Below are 21,394 nucleotides of genomic sequence, written 5' to 3'. Positions count from 1 at the left end.
AAGGGTAACAGTGCTTGCGAGGATGTGGGGCAGAGTTACGCTTACTCGCTGCTGGCAGGGATATAAACCTGGTGCAGCCATTACAGAAGTCAGTGTAGAAATTCCTCAAAAGCTAAAAACAAAACTACATGCCTGGCCATGTTTACAGCTGAATCAAAATCATGACATCTGCCAGAAAATGGCAGAACTGTACATCTTTACGTTAAGCCAGATTCATAGAAAGACAAACACTTCCTGTTTTCTCAGATCCATGAAGATAGGAAGGGGCCAAGTTCAGGGAGGAAGAAACAGTAATGGACAGGGAGCTTAGAAGGGAGAGGGTAACAGAGCGTGACACAGAGGAAAAGGGGTGCTCACGGAGGAAGGACAGGACACGGGCACGGGTGTGGGCACCATCGCGATGACCCAGTGGTAAAGGCACTTACTGTGCAAGCCAGGCAGTGTGAGTTCAACCCCCAGGACCCACGGTAAGAGGAGGAGAACCAACTCCTGAGCTGTCCTCTGATCTCCAGCACCCCTGAAATGTGTACCCCCAGACTATGCACTACTGCTAATAAATAAAGGGGGTGCAAAGGGGACAGAGGGACAGTGGGGAAGCTGGCTAAACAGTGACCCTATGAAAATGCCATAATGAAATCCATGATTTTGTATATTAGCTCAAAAAATTTAAAAGACAGATAGAAGGAATGTGGGAAATAACTATACATATAAAGTATAGATACCAGCCAGGCACGGCAGCACATGCCTTAACACAGAACTTCAGAGGGAGAGGCAGGCAGGCCTCTATGAGTTTGGGTCAGCTTGGTCTACATAGAAAATTCTAGGCTAGGGTTTAATAGTGGGACCTTCAAAATAAATAATAAACATACCATATATATAAAGGAGAATAAAAAACCCAACTAAAGACAACTAAATTTGCTAAAGCATGTGCTCATGCTCCGCCCACAATGCGTCCAGGCCTGGGCGTGGTCCTTCCTTGCATCAAACATACTCTCAAAGTCTGAGGAACTTATAACGTACAATGTGTCCCTACAAAGGGCCAAAAAATGTGGAGAAAGGGGAGAAAACGGCCATGGGTCTCAGTCTACCACTGGGGCTCTCCTCAAACTCAGTGACATCTGGCTGGCCTTGAACTCGCTCTCCCTGCCTGGCACAGACCTATTTCCTAATGTCACAGTTGAGGAGACAGTCTGGTATCAAGGGCCAGAGGACAGCAACGGTGTCAAGTACCCTCCAACACACCAAAGAGCGCTGTCAGGACTGTGTCTCGGTGCAAGAACACTGGGATAGCACACCCAATGCCCTGGGCACCATCCCTAACATGGGAAAGAAAAAGTGCCAAGGCTGAGAAGTATCAGGGCCCCACATGCGCCGAATAAATGACTAAATCCTCCACTCTGGGCTCTGGGTGCTAGCTGACCTGAGGAGCACAGCAGGGCTGCGGGGTGACTTCCACTAAGCAGCAGAGTCTCCCCCTCTTTCCTCTGAAGCAGCCCCATTCACACTGCCCACCCTCTACCTCATGAAGTCTGGCCTGGAAGCCTGGGGACAGCATGCTTCCTTGTGTGACAGGATCTTCTGTGGGAAGCCATTTGGGCCAAAATCCCAGGAGTTAATGTTATCTGCTAATTCCAATGGTCACTGTCTGACCAGGACTGACTTCAGTCTATACAAGCCACCTCTGCCTGGCCTCTGCTGCTCCTGTAGAGATCTCCAGACTCTTAGGTGGTCTGGCCCAAGGAGCCTGCTCAGAGTTAAAGATGTCCCCAGGCCTGGAAGGCTGAGAATGGAAATTTCCCAGCTCAGCTGTTTGTCAGAATTGAATCCCTGCAGGAAAGCCCAGTCTGCCTGGCCTCAGCAGGTCACTCATCCGCTGACTCAGCCGCTTAGCAAACACCGTGTTCACCACCCACGCGCTAGGCTATGCATCTAGACGGACGTGCCCCCTGCCCTACTGAGTGGCAGACACTGCCTCTAGGAAAGCCCACTTGCTACTGGCCTGCTTTCTTCCCAAAGGCTGCTGTTCCAGAAACTCCTGTGTTGACCACAGGCCTTATGCTTCCAGCAACTTCTCCAAAAATCATACAGCCAGAAGCCCTCCCTCCCTCCCTCTCAACCACGGTTCACCTCATGGACACCTCTAGGGATCCTGGTGCTTGAGACCAAACCCCTCCCAGGTCACACAGGGATGCCTGTGTGGCCAGCAGGCTTAGCATCCAAGTGGCCCGCCCCATGCTGGTAGAGAGCAGGCCGTGATACAGCCAGATCCCGGACATGGGGTGAAAAGAATGGATGATCAGGCCACGGAGTCAGCATGACCCAAGCCTACTACAGCCTCCATCCCCTGGCCCGGCAGATGCCCGCTGGGAAGTCAGCCCTGGGTGTACAGACCTGGCTAAACTCCTGCAGATGCCATTTCTTGGTGTGTGGTCTTGCACAGGTGATCCCCTCCCTCAGCACTATTTTCCCTCCTCTGTAAGTGGTGACAAGACTCAGCTTTTCTTCGCTACAGTGTAGGGCACTCTGGGTCCACGCTGTGTGGCTGTCACAGAGGTAAGTGGGATTCACAAAACCCACCCTTGAGCCTCTAAGCCTGAAGCTTCACAGCGCTGTGACCATTAATACAGTCCCTCACACTGAGGTGACCCCGACCATAACAGTTTGTTCTACTTCATAACTGTAATGTCCTTATTGCTGTGAGCTGTAACATAAATATCTGTGTTTTCTGATGGTTTTAGGCAATCCCTGTGAATGGCAACCTACAAGTTGAGAAACAGCGCCCAGGAAGAAGCCTTTTGAGTGGGCTTCAGAAGATAGAGGCCTCTATCGCCCTCTGCTGGTCACTATGGTTTCTTCATCCTTCCTAGACAAAAGCAAGAATCTTGCAGGGCTCATTAGGAGTCAGAAGGGAGGTGAGCAGTGGCTGGCACCAGAGCATCATGGAGGGTGTGGCCTTGGTCCTTGCTTCCTGACCTGGCCTGTGGCTGTTGGGGAACAGACAGACCTCTGACACCCAAGTCACACTGTGTGCCCAGTTCTGCAGGCCACCTCCCCTACAACAGCCCTACTGAGGAGCCTGTGCATCCGTCTCCAGCCACATGGCCCTATCCCTGCATCTCCTCCCTGACTCTTCTTCCAATCTTGTTCCTCGTGTTGGTGTTGATGGCAGCCTGTCACTGCTGTGAGCCAGGCAGGCCCTAGCAGTGCCCTCTTTGGCAGCGGGTGCTTTTGCAAGCATCCCGGGGCACACAGGCTGGTAGGAGCACAGTCTGGTCCTGGGCATCTGGTATAAAAATATGCAACGGGCACTTACATGCTGGATCAACGTCTCCACGATCTTGTAGCGGTCCGGCATGTGGGTCACCATGTCTGTCATGTTGTCTTCAGATGTCCTTACCAATGTTGGCCCGAAGACCAGAGCCAGGTTCCGGGGTTCCATCTGGGTTGGAGGAGGGGAAAATCCCAGGATCATTGCTTTGAACATGACCTCTCTGGGTCACTGAGGCCACCATCCCCAACTCTGACATGTCCTTAGAGTGGGGTCAGACATCTCACATGGGCAAAGAGGTTTGCTGAATAGAATTTAAGCTGGATGTTCAAAGTCTCTCATGTCCAGGCCTGGCAGCCTTGATCATGCTCACCTCACAGACCCATCAAGGGGGGCCCGAGGTTAGTAATAGCTGTGGGGATTCTAGCATGGGAGACATATTGGAGATTGTAGGGTATTTTAGAACAAGGAGAAACCCTATAATTTACTTCTTTTTCTCCACTGTAGAACCAAAAGACAAAGACATGGACTAGGAAGATGCAGAGTGCAGGGGCTGGAACTGGCTCAGAGGACAAATGCCACCCTGCATGGAGGACTGAGCTCTTGGCCTCCCCATGTCCCTTAGGACACCGGAGCTTGCTCTACGAGGGAACAGCGCTGGCTAGCTGCTGGTGGCTCTACTGGCCAGGGTTGCCAGAAAGGGAACCTTTAGGAAGAGAGAGGCTCACGGGGCCTCGATCCTGCGGAGGAAGCACCAGTCCCGGTGCGGCCCAGGCTCCCAGACTCCACAGGGAGCAGCACACACCTTGTTCTTCTCTGAGTGGTCAGCAATGGTCTTGAGATGGCCCACAAGGAATTTAAGTGTTTCATAGTAGTGTCCTGGGAGATCCCGGATCTAGGGGACAGGAGGAAGGAAACGGGATCAGGTTGTGACAATCTCTCCAATCCCGGCTCCACATCCCCTAAAGGGACTCCCATCATCCAACTGTACGGAGCTAAAATCCACCTTGCAATGCCCTTCCTTCGTACAGGTGGGGAAACTGAGGCTTTTGATGGAAAGAGCCCTTTGAAGCCTCTGTGAGAAAGCTACCCAGCTACCCCTCCCGCCCGCTGGTGCCTCCTTTCCTCACCAGCTTCCGCAGCGTCTTCATCCTCTCCCTGGAATCTTCTATCCGATTGGCCTCGATGAAGTCATTGTATTTGTCTAGAACACAGGAAAGAGCCTCAGTGGTGGGAGGCAGCCCCTCTCCCCCTCCCCCCCTTCCCCACTCTTGGGAGCTGAGAATCCCATTCAGGAGGGGAAGACATTGACGCAGCCTGGGGTGTTCATTTGGGATGAAGACCAGAGCTTTTTGCTGATCCCTGAAAAGGGTCCCCACCTCCCCTCCCTTTGTCTCTAGACTAAGGACCTTCCCAAGGTTCAGTAGGTCAGAAAAAAGAAGAGGAGCCTTCAGACTCCTCACCTGCCCCACCAGTCCCAAGGTTCCTAAAGATGTCCCCAGGGAACCTTAATACTGAGGGTAGTAAGCCCTTTTCCCTACTCTCCTTGGGCCTGCAGCCTCCATCAGGTTAGCAGGGGCAACCTCAGCAAACAGGAGCTTACCATGGCCAGGTCCTCGGTACTACCCCCCAGCACCCCAAGATATAAAACCAAGTTCATCCAGATGCGCCAAGATTATGGCTTAGGGATGGGGAGATGGCTCAGCGGGTGAACTGCTTGCCCTGCCAGCATGAGGACCTGAATCTGGAGCCACAGCTTCACATAAAAAGCTTTGCTGTGGCAGCACACCTTGTCACCCGAGTACAGGGACCCCTGGAGCTCACTGGCTATTTACTCTAGCTAACTGGTATGCCCTGGGGACTCAGTGGGAGATCCTGACTCAGAAAATGAAGGGTAGTATTTGAAGACACAGGATGTCAGCCACTGGCTTCTGAGGATGTACACACAGGGCAGTGGGAAGGCCTGAGAGTCGTACAGGGCAAAGGCCGTGTTGATGGGTGCAGGGTTTCCTGGGGCCAGTGAGAGCGCAGCCATTTCTACCTCATGCAACACAAGTTAATTTACCTGTATGAAAGAGTCTAATATAGATATGGAAATATCAAAGGCGAGGGCCTGTGAGCTGGCTTTGTGTCTAAAGGGGCTTGCTGCCAAGTCTGATGCCCTGAGTTCAACCCCAGGGTTCCACAGAGCAGAAGAAGAAAACTGAATCATGAAAGCTGTCCTTTGACCTTGACATGAACAACATGGCATGTTTGTGTACTCCCCCCAAACTAACTAACTAACTAACTAACTAACTAACTAACTAGCTAACTAGCCAACTCTAACAGTTTTTAAAGGATCAAAGGCAAGCCTGGCATGATGGCTCACGACTATGATCTCAGCACTTAGGGGGCCGGGGCAGGAGGATTTCTCTAAGTGTGAGGCCAGCCTAAGCTGGAGTAAGAACTTGTCTCAAAAGAAAAAAAAATCACAGGGAGAAATATTTTTATAAGCACAGGGTCTAAATATGAAATACTCAATCCATTAAAGAAAGAGTAATTGTTTGGGCCTTTAAAAAATACTGTCCTCAGCCAGGCAGTGGTGGTGCACGCCTTTAATCCCAGCACTTGGGATGCAGAGGCAGGCAGATCTCTGAGAGTTCAAAGCCAGCCTGTTCTATAGAGTGAGTTCCAGGACAGCCAAGGATACAAAGAGAAACCCTGTCTTGAAAAACCAACAAAACAACCAAACAAACAACCAAACAACCAAACAAATGTTTTCAGGGTTTGTGAGGTGGCTCAGTGGGTAAATGAACTCGCTGCCAAACCTGATGACCTGAGTTCAATCCCCAGTCCCACCTGGTGGGAGGGGAACTGACTCTAGGAGGGTAACCTCTGACCTCCACATGAATGCTATGGCTCCTGCCCTCCATATTCAATAAATAAATAAGTATAATTCTGTAAATATAATTTTAAATGCTGCTCTCTCTCAGTTTCTAGACTGAAAAGTCCAAAGGGAAATGCCAGCTGCCTGTGATGGTATACACCTGTAACCCCAACACCCAGAAGGCTGAGGCAGGAGGATTGTTTCAAGTATGAGGTTAGCCTGGGCAGTATAGCAAGACCTTGTCTAAGAGAAAAATAAAAAGTCAGGGGTGGGGCTATAGAAATAACTGCAAAGACCAGCAAAGCTCAATGTATATCATATACAAAAAATTGTTCCCACAAATCAAGAGCACACAAGATGACCCAATAAAAATATAGGTGCATACTATGAATGACAGAGGAAATGGGCAGAGCTGTAGAGAGAATTCTTGTGTATTATAGGGATGCATCACCTGTCAATTAACCTATGTCCTATAGGAAAGGGTAGAGTAGAAGGTGGGACATCCGGGAGGCAGAAAGACTTCTTGGATAGAGCGAGGTTGGGAAATTTGCCCATGGTACCTAAGCACTGGTAACCAGCCACGTGGCAGAATGTAGATTCAAGTAACTGGCCTATACTAAGTTATGATCCAGTCAGAGAAGGGCTGAGCTATATGGCTAGAGTATTTGTAAAGATATTTTGAGTCTGAGCCTTATTTCTGGGAGCATGGGGCTGGGAGGGAGAACCCCGGCCTGACTTCTACATAGAGCCAGAAAACTAACAAAAAGCCTCACCTTCCCTTGAAAGGAGGGCAAGGCACTGAAACAACCACGAGACCATCCCCCTCCTGATGATCAAGGCTCCAAGCACTAATAACTAAGCCAGGGCTGCCGTCCAGCGGCAGTGTGCATATCCAGAATGCGCAAGGCCCTGTACTTGATGCCCAGACTGCAGAAAAGAAGAAAATTACAAACAAGGTGTGGCGATGCCTGCCTGGAATTCCAGATACTCAGGGACAGATAGGAGACCGTCAGACGTTCAAAGCCAGCCTGAGTAACTTAGTGTCTCAAATGAAGCAATAGGGGGCTGGAGAGACGGCTCAGTGGTTAACAGCCATCTGTTGACCTTGGACCCAGGTTCAATTCCCATGGCTGACAACCATCTGTAACTCCAGTTCCAGGGGATCCAATACCCTATTCTAACCTCCTTAGGCACTAAGCATAGACATACATGACTGCAGAACACTTCCACAAGCAAAATGAAATAAGTAAACCAAAAGAAAAAAGTAAGCAAAATAAGGCAGCTGATGAGCTGGCTCGGCAGATAGAGCATCCGCTACCAAGCCTGAGGACCAGAGTTCAATCCCCGAGACCAACAGGTTGGAAGACAAGAACCTCCACAAATAGCACATGCACCCCTGCCCCACCCCCACCCCCACCAAATAAATAAAACGTAATAAATAAAAATAAGCCAGGCCATGGTGATGCACACTTTTAATCCTTGCACTCGGCGGGGGGAGTGGGGAGGGAGATGATCTATGAGTTGGAGGCCAGTCTGTCTACAGAGTGAGCTCCAGAACAGCCAGGGCCACACAGAGAAACCTTGTCTCAGGGGGTGGGGGTGGGTGGGGAGATATATATAATTGAAAAGGTGACAGAGACATACTTGCACACTTGCTTGTGTGAATATGAATTCGGCCTCCTCCTTGTGAAAGCCACACCAGCCCTTATAGGAGACTGACCTACCGCTCCACACCTAAGCCTCCAGCACAGGTCCAGGCTTGTAAGGGCAGATTCAAGGAGGGGCACCGCCCAGTTTTAGCCCATCTAAATTCCCATCAGTAGAGAAGCCATCTGGAAAGCATGGCTTTTTCTGACTGTATTTCTCTCAGCAGGGAAGCTGCGACCTGCTCATACTGGCTGTGCAGACACAATGGAGATCTCTCTCCTGTCTGTGTTGGGAATACCATGCCAGTGGCTTGAAGTACGTCACAGTGAGAGTATTCACACCACAGAAACTGGAAAATGTAACACCCTGGGACTTTTTTCTCCCGCAGGGCCAGTTGTCAACATTCATCAGCGCATCACTAAGCTCCAACCGTCACTCCGCCCTGGGTTGGTCTGGGTGTCTCACCCATAGCCTCACAGTGGGAAGGTCAGGAAAGAAACACAACAGGTTGACAGAACTGCTTTGTCTGTGCATGATTTTTGTTCTGTGTTGAATTTTGAGACAGGGTTTCTCTGTGTAGCCCTGGCTATCCTGAAACTCTCTGTGTAGACCAGGCTGGCCTCGAACTCACAGAGATCCGTCTGCCTCTGCCTTCCGAGTACTGAGGCTAAAGGTATAGCTACTATACACTACTTGTAATTTCGATTTTGAAACAGACTTTTGTTTTATAGCTCTCTACGTAGCCCAGGCTGGCCTCAAAAACATCATCCTCCTGCCGCAGCCTCTTGAGTGCTGGGATTGGAGGCATGCGCTGCTACACTTGCTCAAACTGATAATAATGGGCTTGAGACGGGTTTCTGTGGAAGTCTGAGGTGGAATGTGGCTGTGCCGCACACAGTCTGGGTGACCTTAGCAAGTCACTTTACCCCTCTGAGTCCGTGTCTCGGCCCACGAAGGAGTTTGATAACAGTCCCTGCTCAGGGACTGTTACAGGGGGCAGTGCTAGGCTACAGAGACTGTTCGGAGCATGGTCATGACCTCAGCAAGGGAGGATGGAGTCAGGACTGATGGACAGATGGGCAGGCTTGGTATTTCACATACACAAATATCTTTGGTGTTTTAAATATAATAAAAATTACTTATAAAATAAATACTTGTAAAATTAAAACCAACAACCCAAATAGAGAGAGTGTGTGTGGCCAGGAATGGTGGGGAAGGGAGTGGATAGGATGCCCCTCCCAACGCCACCCACTACTCACCATCAGTGAAAAGAGGCTCCGGCAGCTTGCGGAAGAAAGCCTTGAGCAGGCTGCTGATGACATTGAGGTCCTGCCAGCGCTAAGGAGGAACGAAGACGTCAGGACACAGACAGGATCCCAGGGGCCCACATTCCCATGTCCATACACGCTCTAGGACCAGCCAGGCCACCAAGTCCCCAGGCCTCCATGCCTGTCAGAACACATACTTGACTACAGACAGCTCAGTGGGCTCAATACTGCCCCCACAAGAAGCAAGAGGGCCCAAGGGTGGGGAACAGACATCAGTACAGCTACCCCACATAAGTATGCCTGGACATCTCCAGTGTATCTGTAAGTACCAGGCCCAGCACCTCCTCCTGACTCTCCCCAGCTAGGAGTGATCCTCTGAGCAGCCACATCACACAAAGCCCAAGGGTCCACAGCACAGGGCTTGCGTGCCAACTCCTTCCTGTCCCAGGCCCTGTGCACATGCTGTCCCCTAGTGGAACTCTCTAGCCCTGCCCTGCACAGGAACGCCTCCTCACCCTGCCTCACTGCCAAAGTCCAAGCGGCCACCCATGAATCCCACCACGGCGTCATCTGTATCACACTCTGACATTCTTCCCGACGCTTCTTCATTATCTCCCAGGAGACTGCCTTCTGAGGGGCCGGGATCCAAATGAGCTAAGTGTGGGGTGATTTTTGTCCCCCAAGGGTCTCCCATTTTCATGTGTGTGTATACATGTGAGCATGAGGATCGGAGTGTACATGCTCGGCCTGATCATTCTCTACCATTCCTCCACCTTATTCAATATGGCAGGGTGTCTCCATCAAACCCAGAGCACACCACGGTGGCTACTCTCCTTAGCCAGTTTGCTCTGGGGATCCTGTCCCCACCTTCTGAAGACAGGAACTACAGGTGAGCTACCATACCCATTCGGCATGACCATGGGTCCTGGGACCTGCTCAGTGAACCCTCTCTCTGCCCTTCTTTATTATCAGGGCGTTTGGGACCTGTGCATGTGGGGAGGTCGGAGGACATAGTCTCAGAGTCAGTCCCCTCTTTCCTCCGTGGGTGCTGAGTTAGTGTCAGCTCACCATCAGGTTTGCTTGGCAAACACTTTTACCTGCTCGGAGTCTCCAGGCGGGCTATTTTGGCTTTCCCATCTGGGCTGAGGGAGCACCACATACGTGGGAGGATATGGCCAGGGATGGCGCTAAATTTCCTCCACTACACTACCACACGCACACCTCAATGCATGATTAATTTGCCTCAAATGGTCACTGAGCTAGGGAAGAGAATCTGCTCTAATAATTACGGGAAGAGACAGTTCACTCTGTCCACCAGGGGGCACCAACACCCTACATGCCGTAGCTAGGTGCTAGGCTTATGCTCTAGTTCTGAGTTCCTGTCTCAGAACTGCCCAGAGAGCAAGGAAACAAGTCAGCAGAGACACAGGTGTAGGAGACACAGACTCATCACAAAGAGCCTCAGCTCTGTGCCAGAGTGCCCAACATCACCCTCTCCATGGGCGCATACACAGTACTCACGTCCCACAGTTCACCAAAGCACTGATTAAAACATCTGTGCGAGTGATACCCGCTACTAAGCTGCAGCCAGCACACTGAGCCTGGTCAGGCCAGCCACCCCTCCAACTCTGGCCTCTCTTCTTCCTGGCTAAGGCGAGCTGATGTGTTTCACTGAATGCTGACCCGGTCGGAGGCGGTTCCTACAGGTCCCTCTCAGTTCCTCCCTGAGGGCTGAGCACCTCTCCTCTCCCTCTGAGCACGGCCTCTGTCTGGTCTTCTCTGATAGGGTCTGCTCCCACACCAGCTTCCTAAGAGCTCTGTCTTTCTGCCCTTCCAAGCTGGTCTCAGTCTGCCTTTTCCCTTGGTCCCAGGCTGTCACATGACCTCACTTAGTCAGGGCCTGAGGATACTGTCAACCCACATAGGTGATGTGCCATCATCCCAAATGCAGTAGGGCCACAATCTGACTCATCTCCTTCAGCTTCTCCTCAAGCCAACCTGTTCCTCACACAGATACCAGTCCTCCCTCTGGTCTCTCTGCCTGTCCTTCCTCCCTCTCCCGGCCTCCACTTACCCAGGGCCCTCTGTTATCCTGACCATTAGTGACCCCAGCATCTCTGGGCTTCTTTCCTCCCCCTCTGCTCCCGGGCTTGCACTCTCAGTTCTCCACAAAACCTCAGCATCGCTCTCGCTCACACCCTACCCTCGGCAGTGCTCCCCCCAGATCTGCCAAAAGTTCCTCACAGTCCTCTGGTTCAAGGTCAAAAGCTTTAGAAACCCATCACTCCCCCTGGGTCTTACATCCCCACCCCCAAACACAAAAAGTGTATCCACCTTTTTCCAACCCTCAAACCCTTCCACGAGTCTCAAACAACGCTGTCATTCCCTGCCAACTCTCCCACCTGCTCTCCTATACCCTCAGGAACTCTGGAGGCTGCCTCTGCTCCATCCCTCAGCAATCCCTCCCTCCTCTTATACACAAGTGCTTAATGGCAGGTCCTGGGGTCTGTGGTGCTTCACTAGCCAGATTCGTGGCTTTCCCCTGTAAAGCCCTTTGCATTAGAGCCCCTTTGGTCAAATAAAATCTTAACACAAAAATCCAAGGTGGGGCTGGCGAGATGGCTCAGCAGTTAAGAGCACTGACTGCTCTTCCGAAGGTCCTGAGTTCAAATCCCAGCAACCACATGGTGGCTCACAACCATCCGTAATGAGATCTGACACCTTCTTCTGGTGTGTCTGAAGACAGCTACAGTGTACTAATGAATAATAATAAATAAATCTTAAAAAAAAATCCAAGGTGGGCTAGTGAGAGAGGCGCTCAGGTAAAGGTGCTTGTGCCAAGCCCAAAGCCGAGTTTGCTCCCGGGACGCACATGATGGAAAGAAAGAACCAACTTCCACACGTGCACCACAGCATACACAAAGTCTGTGTGGAGCCCCCAGCAAATAAACGAATAGATGTGAAAAGTTCAGAGCAGAGCAGGGTGGCCCTCCATCCAGCAAAGGAAGGGGTCTTGACTTGAGTGTGGCCTCTTCAAAGCCCCTCTGGGAACCTAAGACTCCAGGAATCATTTGAAAACTGCCAGGCATACTACCCACTCTTTGGTGCAGTGTGTCAGCAGCTACAGTCTGCTCTCAGCTTCAGCCTCTCTTTCCAGGCTACACACTGGTGGCCGGCCACCTTGAAAGCAAGGCGCACCCTCTTCCACCAGGCCAGGGATCTTTGAACCTCAGCGGCCCATGGAATGCAGCCCATTTTGCCTGGTGCTAAAGGACTGTAGAAAGGAGAGAGGGTGGGCAGGATGAGGATGCAGAGGAGAGCGGGGGAGGCAGGAAGAGCAGCAGGAGGCCTAAAAAAATGCTCACTAGCTGGCTCTCTTGGAAGTTCAATTCCCAGCAAGTGTTCAGCCCTCTCTCTGCCCGTATTTGTATTTGATTTTAGCTGAGAGAACTGGGCCGTCCTAAGTGCTCATGCAAAACTGTCACCTAGCCAGGGAGGACAGCTGCCTTGCCACTGCACATATCTATAATCCCAGCTCTTGGAAGGCAGAGGCCTGGGCTACATAGAGGACCCTCTCAAACAAAACAAAACAAAACAAAACAAAACAAAACAAAACAAAACAAAACAAAACAAAACAAAACAAAACAGCTGCCTCTGTCTCAGTACCCAGCAGGCCAGGGCTCCATTTCTTTTTGGGCCATCCTTGGGGAGGTGCCCACTGGGCCTGCTGACTGGGCAGGCAGGCTTTCTCCTGCCACCTGGACACTCTGGCCCAGTGACAAGCAGAGTAGAACATGGTGAGTACAACCAGGCAGTTCCTGGACTCCACCAGCAGCCGAGCCACACCCACCTCATCCTGCAGGTTGATGTCACTTGGCCCACGGTTGAGCTGCTCCTGCAGGCTAGACACCACTGCGTTGTTGCCAGGTACCCGGTAAATGCCAGTTGATTCCAGCCCCCGGGCCTCCACAATACGGCAGCAGGCAGCAACGATCAGGGGGACACGCTAGGAGCACAGACATGGGAGAGGGATTAGGGAGATGGCTGGGGTAGGAGGCTAAGTGGTAGAGAATTAAGACCAGAGCTGCTACCAGGACACCCGAGGAGATGAAGTCTTTACGGCCTCCATCTAAGGGTCAGAACTAATATGAGCCACCGACTCAGAAGGTGCAAACCAGGGCGGACCTCAGTTCGGCAGCCACCTGGCTGTGTACATGAGGAACGGGCAGCCGCTACATCCTCACAGCTCTGGTCCCCTACCCAGGTCTCCTAGGTGCTGCCTGCTTCGAGCACTGTGGGGACCCACCTGGTTCTCGGTGGCAGGCTGGCACTCCTCCAACCGGATTCCAAATGCCCTCGGGGCGGCCTTCTTGTTCTTCTTGATAATATTGATGCCCCAGGGGGTTTTGGGAGCTGCAACACTGTCTTCTGGGATGAACAATGGCAAAGAGAGCTGGGGTCAGCTGAAGGAGGTCAGAAGGGTCCCACACATTCAATGCCACACCCACACACTAGGACACAGGGACTTCATCAAATAACTAGGGAGACTGAAAGGTGAGAGAAGGCTTAGGGGGCAAGGTGACTGGCCCCCAGGAAGGAGACCATGGCTCCATGAGGGTAGTTGGTGGCCTCAAGGACCAATCTGTGAGATGAGAGCACATTTTGGCATGACCAAAGGAAATGCTTTCTTTCGGCTATTTAAAAAAAAAAAAGATTTTAAAGTTTAAACAAAAATATGTGTGTGTGTGTGTGTGTGTGTGTGTGTGTGTGTGTGTGTGTGTGTACTGGGGGATGCATATGAGTGTTGACGCCCACAGATGTCAGAGGTGTCAGGTCTCCTGAGGCTGGAGCTGCAGGTACTTGTAAGCTCTGAGAATCCAACTCAGGCCCTCTGGAAGCTCTTTACTGCTGGGCAGTCTCTCTGGCCCAGGAAGTGGCTCCTGATAGCCCAAAGTGTAAAGATGCAGGCCTGCCTGCAGTGAGCCTCTCATTCCCAAAGGACACAAGCAGAAACAGAGGGCTGCCTACAAGAATTTTCTGGAAGCAAACCAGAATCCAGATGTTTTCAGCCCTGAAACCTTGAGGCTCCAGACCCCTCATCGGCTTACACTTAAAGCAGAAAGCAGCAGTAACCCTGGGCACACACAGGCTGGAGCGCCCTGGGCACACACAGGCTGGGGCGCCCTGGGCACACACAGGCAGGGGCGCTGCCCAGCACAAGCACCCACTGTGCACCCAGCCCTCCTACCCTTGCTTCCTGGGGGCTGCTCCTGAGTTCTGAGGCCGCGGACTGCAGTCTGCTTGAGGAATTCAGACTTGAGGCCTCCCAGGCCCCGAGAGCCTTTAGGGGAGGAATCGGCTTTGGGCCCAGAGCTATGGCTGCAGAGGGAAAAGGAAGAGGAGGGGTGTCTTCATCTGGAGCGGCCCAGAGTGCCGCTTTCCCTGGCCTCCGTCCTCTCCAACTAGAGACAATTCTCTCGGCTCACTTGTCTGAGCGAGGACTAGAGATCTCTGCCTGGAAACTCCCAACCCCATAGGCTTTCCTCCCCACCACAGGCTGCTCTGGGAGAACTGGCCTTACCTCACTTTGCGATAGTCATTAAGCTTCTTGCTGATCAGAGCTTGGTTGGCACAGCCGGGGTCCTGCAGTGAGGGGAGGGGGAGGAGAGATGAACCACATCAGGGCCCACAGCCCACGTTACCAGAGTTCCTCCCTGGCCCCTGCCTCAGCCTTGCCTCTCTCCACCATATGGACAGCATAGACCCAGATGGACAAAGGCCAGGGCTGACCTCCCTGGGCAGCTGTGTGACTTTGGGGAAGCCACCTAACATCTCTGAGCCCCAGTCACTTTGGCAATAAGCATAGGGAGGCTGGACAAAGCAGCCTCCATGCTGGGGTGCAGAACTGCATAACACTGCTCCCAGACCTGTCATGTACAGAGGGACAATGGCTACAGGTGGCTACTACAGTAACCCAGGAGAAAGCCTCCAGAACAGGGACACAGGCCCTCTGCCGGGAAGTGGGAGGACCCCACCGCCATCCTCAGGGAAAGGGCTATCCAGGTACAAGCCCAGGCAGATGGCCCTCATAGCGACGCCATCCTCCAAGACCGAGACTGTGCTTCCTCTGCCCAGGTGTATCAAATGACCTCCGTGCAGATGGGACCTTGAGGAGACATGGGCAGTTCCCAGGAGGGATGCCTCTTTTTTTTAAAGCTCTCCCCAACCCCTGCCAAATCACTTGGCCTAACCCCTGCCCACCTGCTGCCAAAGGCTAAGCCTCTGGCTAAGGTCAGTGTGTCTGCCCTCTGACTCAGGACAGTGCTGCAGTGTGTCTGCCCTCTGACTCAGGACAACTCATTCTGCACCCCATCCCTTGGAGGTGGCCTACTCCAGCCTACCAGAGGCTATGGCTGGCCTGGAGCTGACCTCAATGGGACAGAGCTTGCCCAAGGCAGTCCCAACAATGACAGTAATTACTGTCACCATCACAGTTGTTATTGTTTTGGCTGGTCATTGGGCCCTGAGGATGCCAGCCGTCCTGCAGCCAGTGCATGCATCTGTCCTCAAACCCAAACTCACGTGGACAGTCCCACGGTAGATTCTTTTCCTAGGAGAGGGAGCGAGGCTCAGAGTGGCTACCCTAGGTCACAACAGCTGAGAGGCAGCCCTGCCTTGCCCTGCCCTGCCCCTGCCTTGCTCTGGTGGCCCACTGGGCACAAGCCCAGGGCCTCACCTCGCCCTCGGCCCTGCTGTTCTCCCGGATCGCTCTGATCCAGCCCAGCATGTCATCCCGATCCTCAGCCTGAAAGAGATATTCACAGAAGTCAGCGGTGGTCAGCCGGAACACGTGCCTCCTTTTGGTCTCGCTGTAGGAGATGTCCACCAGGCAGGAGCCGATGCAGACGGGCGCCGCCTCGTCCTCACCTGCGCCGGCCGCCGCAGCCCCCGCAGCCGCCGGCCCGGGCTCCCGCCGCTCCTTGCTCAACGAGAGCGAGCGCGCCCGCAGGACGGCATAGACGCGCTTCCACTGGCGCAGGCCGCCGCCCGCTTTCTGCAGGGAGACACAGAGTGGGAGAAACAGGGCAGCGGTGAGAGCCAGGCCAGTCACGGGTCCGCCAGAGGCTGAGAAGCAGCAGGCCATGGACTACAGAGGAGACAGACCCTAGTCCATCCCGCCTCCCCTCCACTAGCCAACCCATGGCCTCTCAGTACCTACCACGTATCCCCACAAGATGTCAACTTCTACCTACTCTAAATGCCAGCATTGCGAGTTGGGGGCCTGGAAGGGAATCCAAGAAGGAATAAGGCCCCCAGAAGCATAAAATCTCACCAAGCCACTGGGTGTGGTGGCCCACACCTCTGGTCCCAGCACTCAGAAGGCAGTTAGGTAGATCTCTGAGTTCAAGGCCAGGCTGATCCCGGTGAGTTTAAAGATGTGGGCCACCATGGCTTGGCTGAGAAACCTTGTCTGTAGACAAGGTTGGCCTGTAACTCAGAAATCGCCAGCCTCTGCCTTCTAAGTTAAAGGCATGCACCACCACTGCCTGGCGAGAAACCATGTCTTGAAAACATTTTCTTACCATGCCATCCCTTGCACAGACCCTGCCTCGTGCATCACCCTCAACAAAACTGTGCCGACCAGGAGCTGCCAACAGTCTGGGGAGGGTGCCCTCCCCAGTGCCTTGACTCTCCCTCAAGACTCCACTAGGGGTGCCCTGCCTAGAAGCCACTCTTGAGGGTCACTGGGGAGCAAGCCTCCACATCATCAAAGCCAGAGGCTGCTTCCAGCCCTGCCGCACTGCTCTGCGCATCTGGCACAGACAGCCTCTCTTTCCTTTCTACAGTTTATTGATTTTGCTTTGGTTTGTTTTCATTCTTTTCTTTTTTTCTTTCCTTTTTCTTTTTCTGTTTTTTGTTTTGTTTTGGTTTTTTGTTTGTTTTGGTTTGGTTTGGTTTTTGTTTTCAAGACAGGGTTTCCCTGTGTAGCCCTGGCTGTCCTGGAACTCACTTTGTCACTCTGTAGACCAGACTGGCCTGGAACTCAGAGATCTGCCTGCCTCTGCCTCCCACGTGCTGGGATTAAAGTCGTGCCACCACCGCTCAGCTTCTTCCTTGCTTTCAATCCACCCTCTATACTTGTAGTTCATTTTATTCCATTCTATTTTATATGTATGAGTGTTTTGTCTGCAGGAATATATGCTACGTTTGTGCCTGGTACCTATGGAAGTCAGGAGAGGGCACCAGATCCCCTGGACCTGATGCTAGCAATGGTTGTGAACTGTCCTGTGGGCACTGAGAACTCAGCCTGGGTCCTCTGAAAGAGGACCATGTGCTAGCCCAGTGGGGGTGGTAGTGATGCACGCCTTTAATCCCAGCATTTGGGAGACAGAGGCAGGCAGATCTCTGAGTTTGAGGCCAGCCTGCTCTACAGCGTGAGTTCCAGGACAGTCAGTGCTATGCAGAGAAACCCTGTTTTAAACAAAAAACAAAAAAAAAAACAAGAGAGAGAGAGAGAGAGAGAGAGAGAAAAGTGTGTGTGTGGGGGGGATCATGTGCTCTTAACCACTGAGCCACGTCCTCAGCCCCAACCTGTAGTTCTTCCTTACCTAGAGTGAACTACCATTCAGAGACGTTTGTCTGGAGATAGGGAAGGGAGAGGTGTGCCTAGCAGGCAGTAGCCAAGGATGACCCTAACCATTCACCTATCCAGACAGCACTCCACAGCAAAGTCCAGGCCCAAGGGGCAACAGAGAAAGAGACCTGCCTTGCAGAGGAGGCCTCAGGGCTTCGCTCTGAGCTTGCCCCACACCATGCACACCTGTGGCTTTAAGCAGCCATCTGCTGATCCCAACTGTACAGTTCCAGCCTGTGATAGGCACCAGCTCAGCCCTGAGAGGCTCAAAGCCTGCTCAGCAACCCCAAGCCCTGCCCCTAGCTTGCACACAGCATGGGTGGGCCCCATGCTCCCTGCTCACTATAGTACCTGAGTCTGCCCTCAAACCTGTTCTCCACCCTTGAACCATCTTTTCCAGCTCAGTCAATCCACCCAGTTGCCCGGAAACCTGGGAGTTGCCCCTGACATCTAGCTCATGAGAAATCAACTCTGCTTCCTTCAGAGTATCACCTGTCCCCTCCTGGGTACCACCATCCTGTCCCCACCTGGCTGCCACCATCCTGTCCCCCTCATTGACCCTCTCACCTGGACAACAACACCAACTTTCCCAGCGCCTCTCAGCTGGCCCTCCAGGCAGCAGCCCTACAGCAGTGAAAGACTCCCCTTTGGGTAGCCCCTTAGAGCAAACAGCAGGTCCTGAGGTCCCATGCTGACTTCAAACTCACCCCTCTGCTTCTTCTGTCAAGCCACCTGGCTTTTGCCTACCAGTGACTGCCTTCCTTTCTTAGAGCCTGTACACCAGCTGCTGCTTCTCCTGCACCCTCTCCCTCCCCCACCTCTTATTTATTTATTTATTTATTTATTTATTTATTTAAAGTGGGTGGGGAAGTGGGGAAGTGTGGGTGTGCTGTGGCATGCTAGTGAAAGTCAAAGGACAACTTGAAGGAGGGAGTTCCCTACCTCCACCAGGGATTGAACTCACTCATCAGGCTTGGCAGCAAGCCTCCTCACCTGCTAGGCCATGTGCTGAGCCCTTTCTTCCTCTCTCCTTCTTCGACTCCTTCTTCTCTCCCTCTTCCTCCCCCTCTTCTTCCTCCTCTCCCTCTTCCTCCTCCTTCTTTTTTTCTTTTTCTTTTTTGTTTTTTTTTTCAAGACAGGGTTTCTCTGTATAGCCCTGGCTGTTTTGGAACTCACTTTGTAGACCAGGCTGGCCTCGAACTCACAAATCCACCTGCCCCTGCCTCCCGAGTGCTGGGATTAAAGGCGTGCGCCACCATGCTCAGCCTCCTTCTCGTTCTTCTTCTCCTCCTTTCTTCATTTTATTTATTTATTTTTGTTGTTGTTGTTATTGCTATTGTTGTTGCCTTAGAAATTGAACCCAGGGCCTTACATGTCAGGTAGATTCTGCACTGAGCTAGATTCCGAAGCTCCTAGCTCTGCCTGTCCTGGAACTCACTCTGTAGACCCAGCTGGCCTCAAACTCTGAGCCTGCTCTGCCTCCCAAATGCTGGGATTAAAAGTGTGCACCACCATGCTGGGCTGTACTAGAACTCCTAGTCTTCATGCTTCTGCCTCCCTCCCAGGTGTTCAGCTTCTCTCATTTCTTTACGTGGCTGCCTCCTTCTGCTCTTAGCTCGTCACGGGCATCAGCTCCTTGATAAGGTGCCTCTGACTGTTCATTGCCCTGCAGACAGCCCCAGAAGCTCACATCCTGGCTGTGGGTGGCCTGGCTACGTAGCAAGCTGCTGGGACAAACACTCCAACCCCGGGGCTAGGTACCGACCAACTGTTCATTAGCTTGTATTGAATCTGCTTATGTCCTGGTGGTGGGGGCCCCAAGAGCCTCCAGGGAGCAGGGCTGAAGCATCCATGTCCAGTTTCCTTTATGGCATATTCCTTCAGCCTAGCATACCATCACAGAGCTGCTGGGCTAAGACAGTGCCAGCTGGAGCAGCCCTACCACTAATGCAATGAACAAGACTCCTGTTCCAAGAGAATAACTGTGTTAGCATGAGGTGGTCCCAAGGGCCCCTCTGACACTAAACCATCTGGATAACCCTGAATAAGTCAGGTCTTTCCCTGGCATCAGTGTTGCCGCTAACAGATAATGAAAGTTAAGCAGCAAGTGTCCATGGTCATGTCCCTCACACAGTGGCTCAGGTAGGAGTATCGCATGCATGCGTCCATCCTCTGCCTGGCATTGGTAGTCTCTGAAGGAGGTGGAGGATGGGAGAGGGAGGCCGGAACTACTGGTGTAGATGACATGAGGCTACCCCGGATAGACCCAGGGTCTGTAGCTGGCTCTGACTCCAGGACACTTCCTTTAGTTCCCAGATGTGGCACCAGGAAAACAAGTGACACTGAAGGCCCTGAGAGAAGCAGCACTAAGACATTTTTCTACCATGCGTGGACGTAGACGATATTGGCCCCACAGACTCTCTTGGATAGCTCACGTGGCCTCCTGCCCCTCCTCAGCCACCCTGTCTTGGAGTGACCACCATCTTCCCATGTCCTTTTAGCTCCACGGCCTGCCTTGCCTCCTTCCCAGTTTCCACTTCCTGTCAAGATTCTGTTGTGGTGCACATCTTTTATCCCAGTGCTCAGGAAGCAGAATCAGGCAGATCTCTGAGTTCAAGGCCAGCCTAGTCTACTGAGTGACGTCCAGGACAGCCAGGGCTATGCAGAGAAACCTTGTCTCCAAAAATCAAAGAGGGGAAAAGAGAGACTCTGCTAGATCCCCGTCACCTCCTTCTCTCTGTATCTTAGGTGACAGGTGCTTGTGACCTGGTGGACTAAGGGGTGGGCCTCCCTGTACCTCCCTGTCTGCCATACCTATGTGTTTCCCCTCACAGGATCTCAGCCACACAGGATCTGTAGGATCCAGCTCCAACAGACCTTCCTCTCCCCAAATCCTCCCCTCAAGTGACCAGGGGCTCAAGGGAGAGTCCCCACTGCCAGCCAAGCCGGGAGCTAGGATCCTTGGCCTAGCCTCTGCCTTCCTCAGCCCCAGAGGCCCTCAGCCAGCCTTTTCCCTAGAATCTCTTACAAACAGCTCCTGCTCCCATCCCAGGGCCTTGATCACGTAAACAACGGCAATGATACAGATTCCTTCCGGCACAGACATGCTACTATGCTACGTCACACATTTCTGCACTTTGCCCCGTATCGCAGAACAGAAAAGATCCCCCAGGTATCAAATTCCCATTTCACCTTCTACCACCTGCTCTGGGCTCTCCAGGCAACCTGGTTCCTGGCACACAACTCTCAGCCTCCCTCCAGCCCTTAGTGAAGGGCTCCCCCAGGATACTCCCTCCCATACACTTCCTCTCTACTACAGACTCCCAGGAGCTTTATCTCAGCCTCCTAGACAGACAAACCCTACCCTGCTAAGCCCCTAAACTCCCTGTGCTGCGACCATCAGTGCACCTGTCACTGAGGAACAATGAGCACTTTCTCTGTGGTCATCAACCCCAAGAGGACAGGACTGAGCAAGCTGACTCCCTCACCTCAGTCACCTCAGGAGCAGGGGCTCTGTGCTCCCTGGCCTACAGAACCTCTTGACTCATCCTATAGTTCAGGGAACGAAGTTTGCTCCTGAAGTCGTATGCACACAACACATGGCTGTGTAGAAATCCAAACTATGGCAATTTAAAGTTCATTCTTCCCAGGTCCCACCCTACAGGGCCTTCTGTAGGTTCCACAACCATGGATTTGACCAAACATGGACC

At 52.5% G+C, this 21,394-nt stretch overlaps 1 protein-coding gene across 13 annotated transcripts in view; it reads right to left on the bottom strand.

The window, feature by feature from the left end:
* Arhgap23 (Rho GTPase activating protein 23) overlaps positions 1-21,394 on the bottom strand; it is a 98,046-nt gene that overhangs the window by 22,916 nt on the left and 53,736 nt on the right. For 11 of the 13 annotated variants that reach the window (XM_006533867.3, XM_030246200.1, XM_006533865.3 and 8 more), the window contains 9 exons: positions 15,786-16,103; positions 14,631-14,692; positions 14,298-14,428; positions 13,356-13,477; positions 12,900-13,055; positions 9,041-9,119; positions 4,399-4,472; positions 4,074-4,163; positions 3,314-3,439 (listed from right to left, as the gene is read on the bottom strand). In XM_006533867.3, coding sequence (XP_006533930.1) covers positions 3,314-3,439; positions 4,074-4,163; positions 4,399-4,472; positions 9,041-9,119; positions 12,900-13,055; positions 13,356-13,477; positions 14,298-14,428; positions 14,631-14,692; positions 15,786-16,103 — 1,158 coding nt within the window. Of the gene's footprint in view, positions 1-3,313; positions 3,440-4,073; positions 4,164-4,398; positions 4,473-9,040; positions 9,120-12,899; positions 13,056-13,355; positions 13,478-14,297; positions 14,429-14,630; positions 14,693-15,785; positions 16,104-21,394 lie in introns of those variants that run through there. The other 2 variants (XM_006533874.3, XM_006533863.4) reach the window with 2 other exon arrangements.

Source organism: Mus musculus, chromosome 11 (assembly GCF_000001635.26).
Source record: "Mus musculus strain C57BL/6J chromosome 11, GRCm38.p6 C57BL/6J".
Classification (NCBI taxonomy): domain Eukaryota; kingdom Metazoa; phylum Chordata; class Mammalia; order Rodentia; family Muridae; genus Mus; species Mus musculus.
Note: the sequence above shows the minus strand (reverse complement) of the source record. Positions and strands in the feature narration are given on the sequence as shown.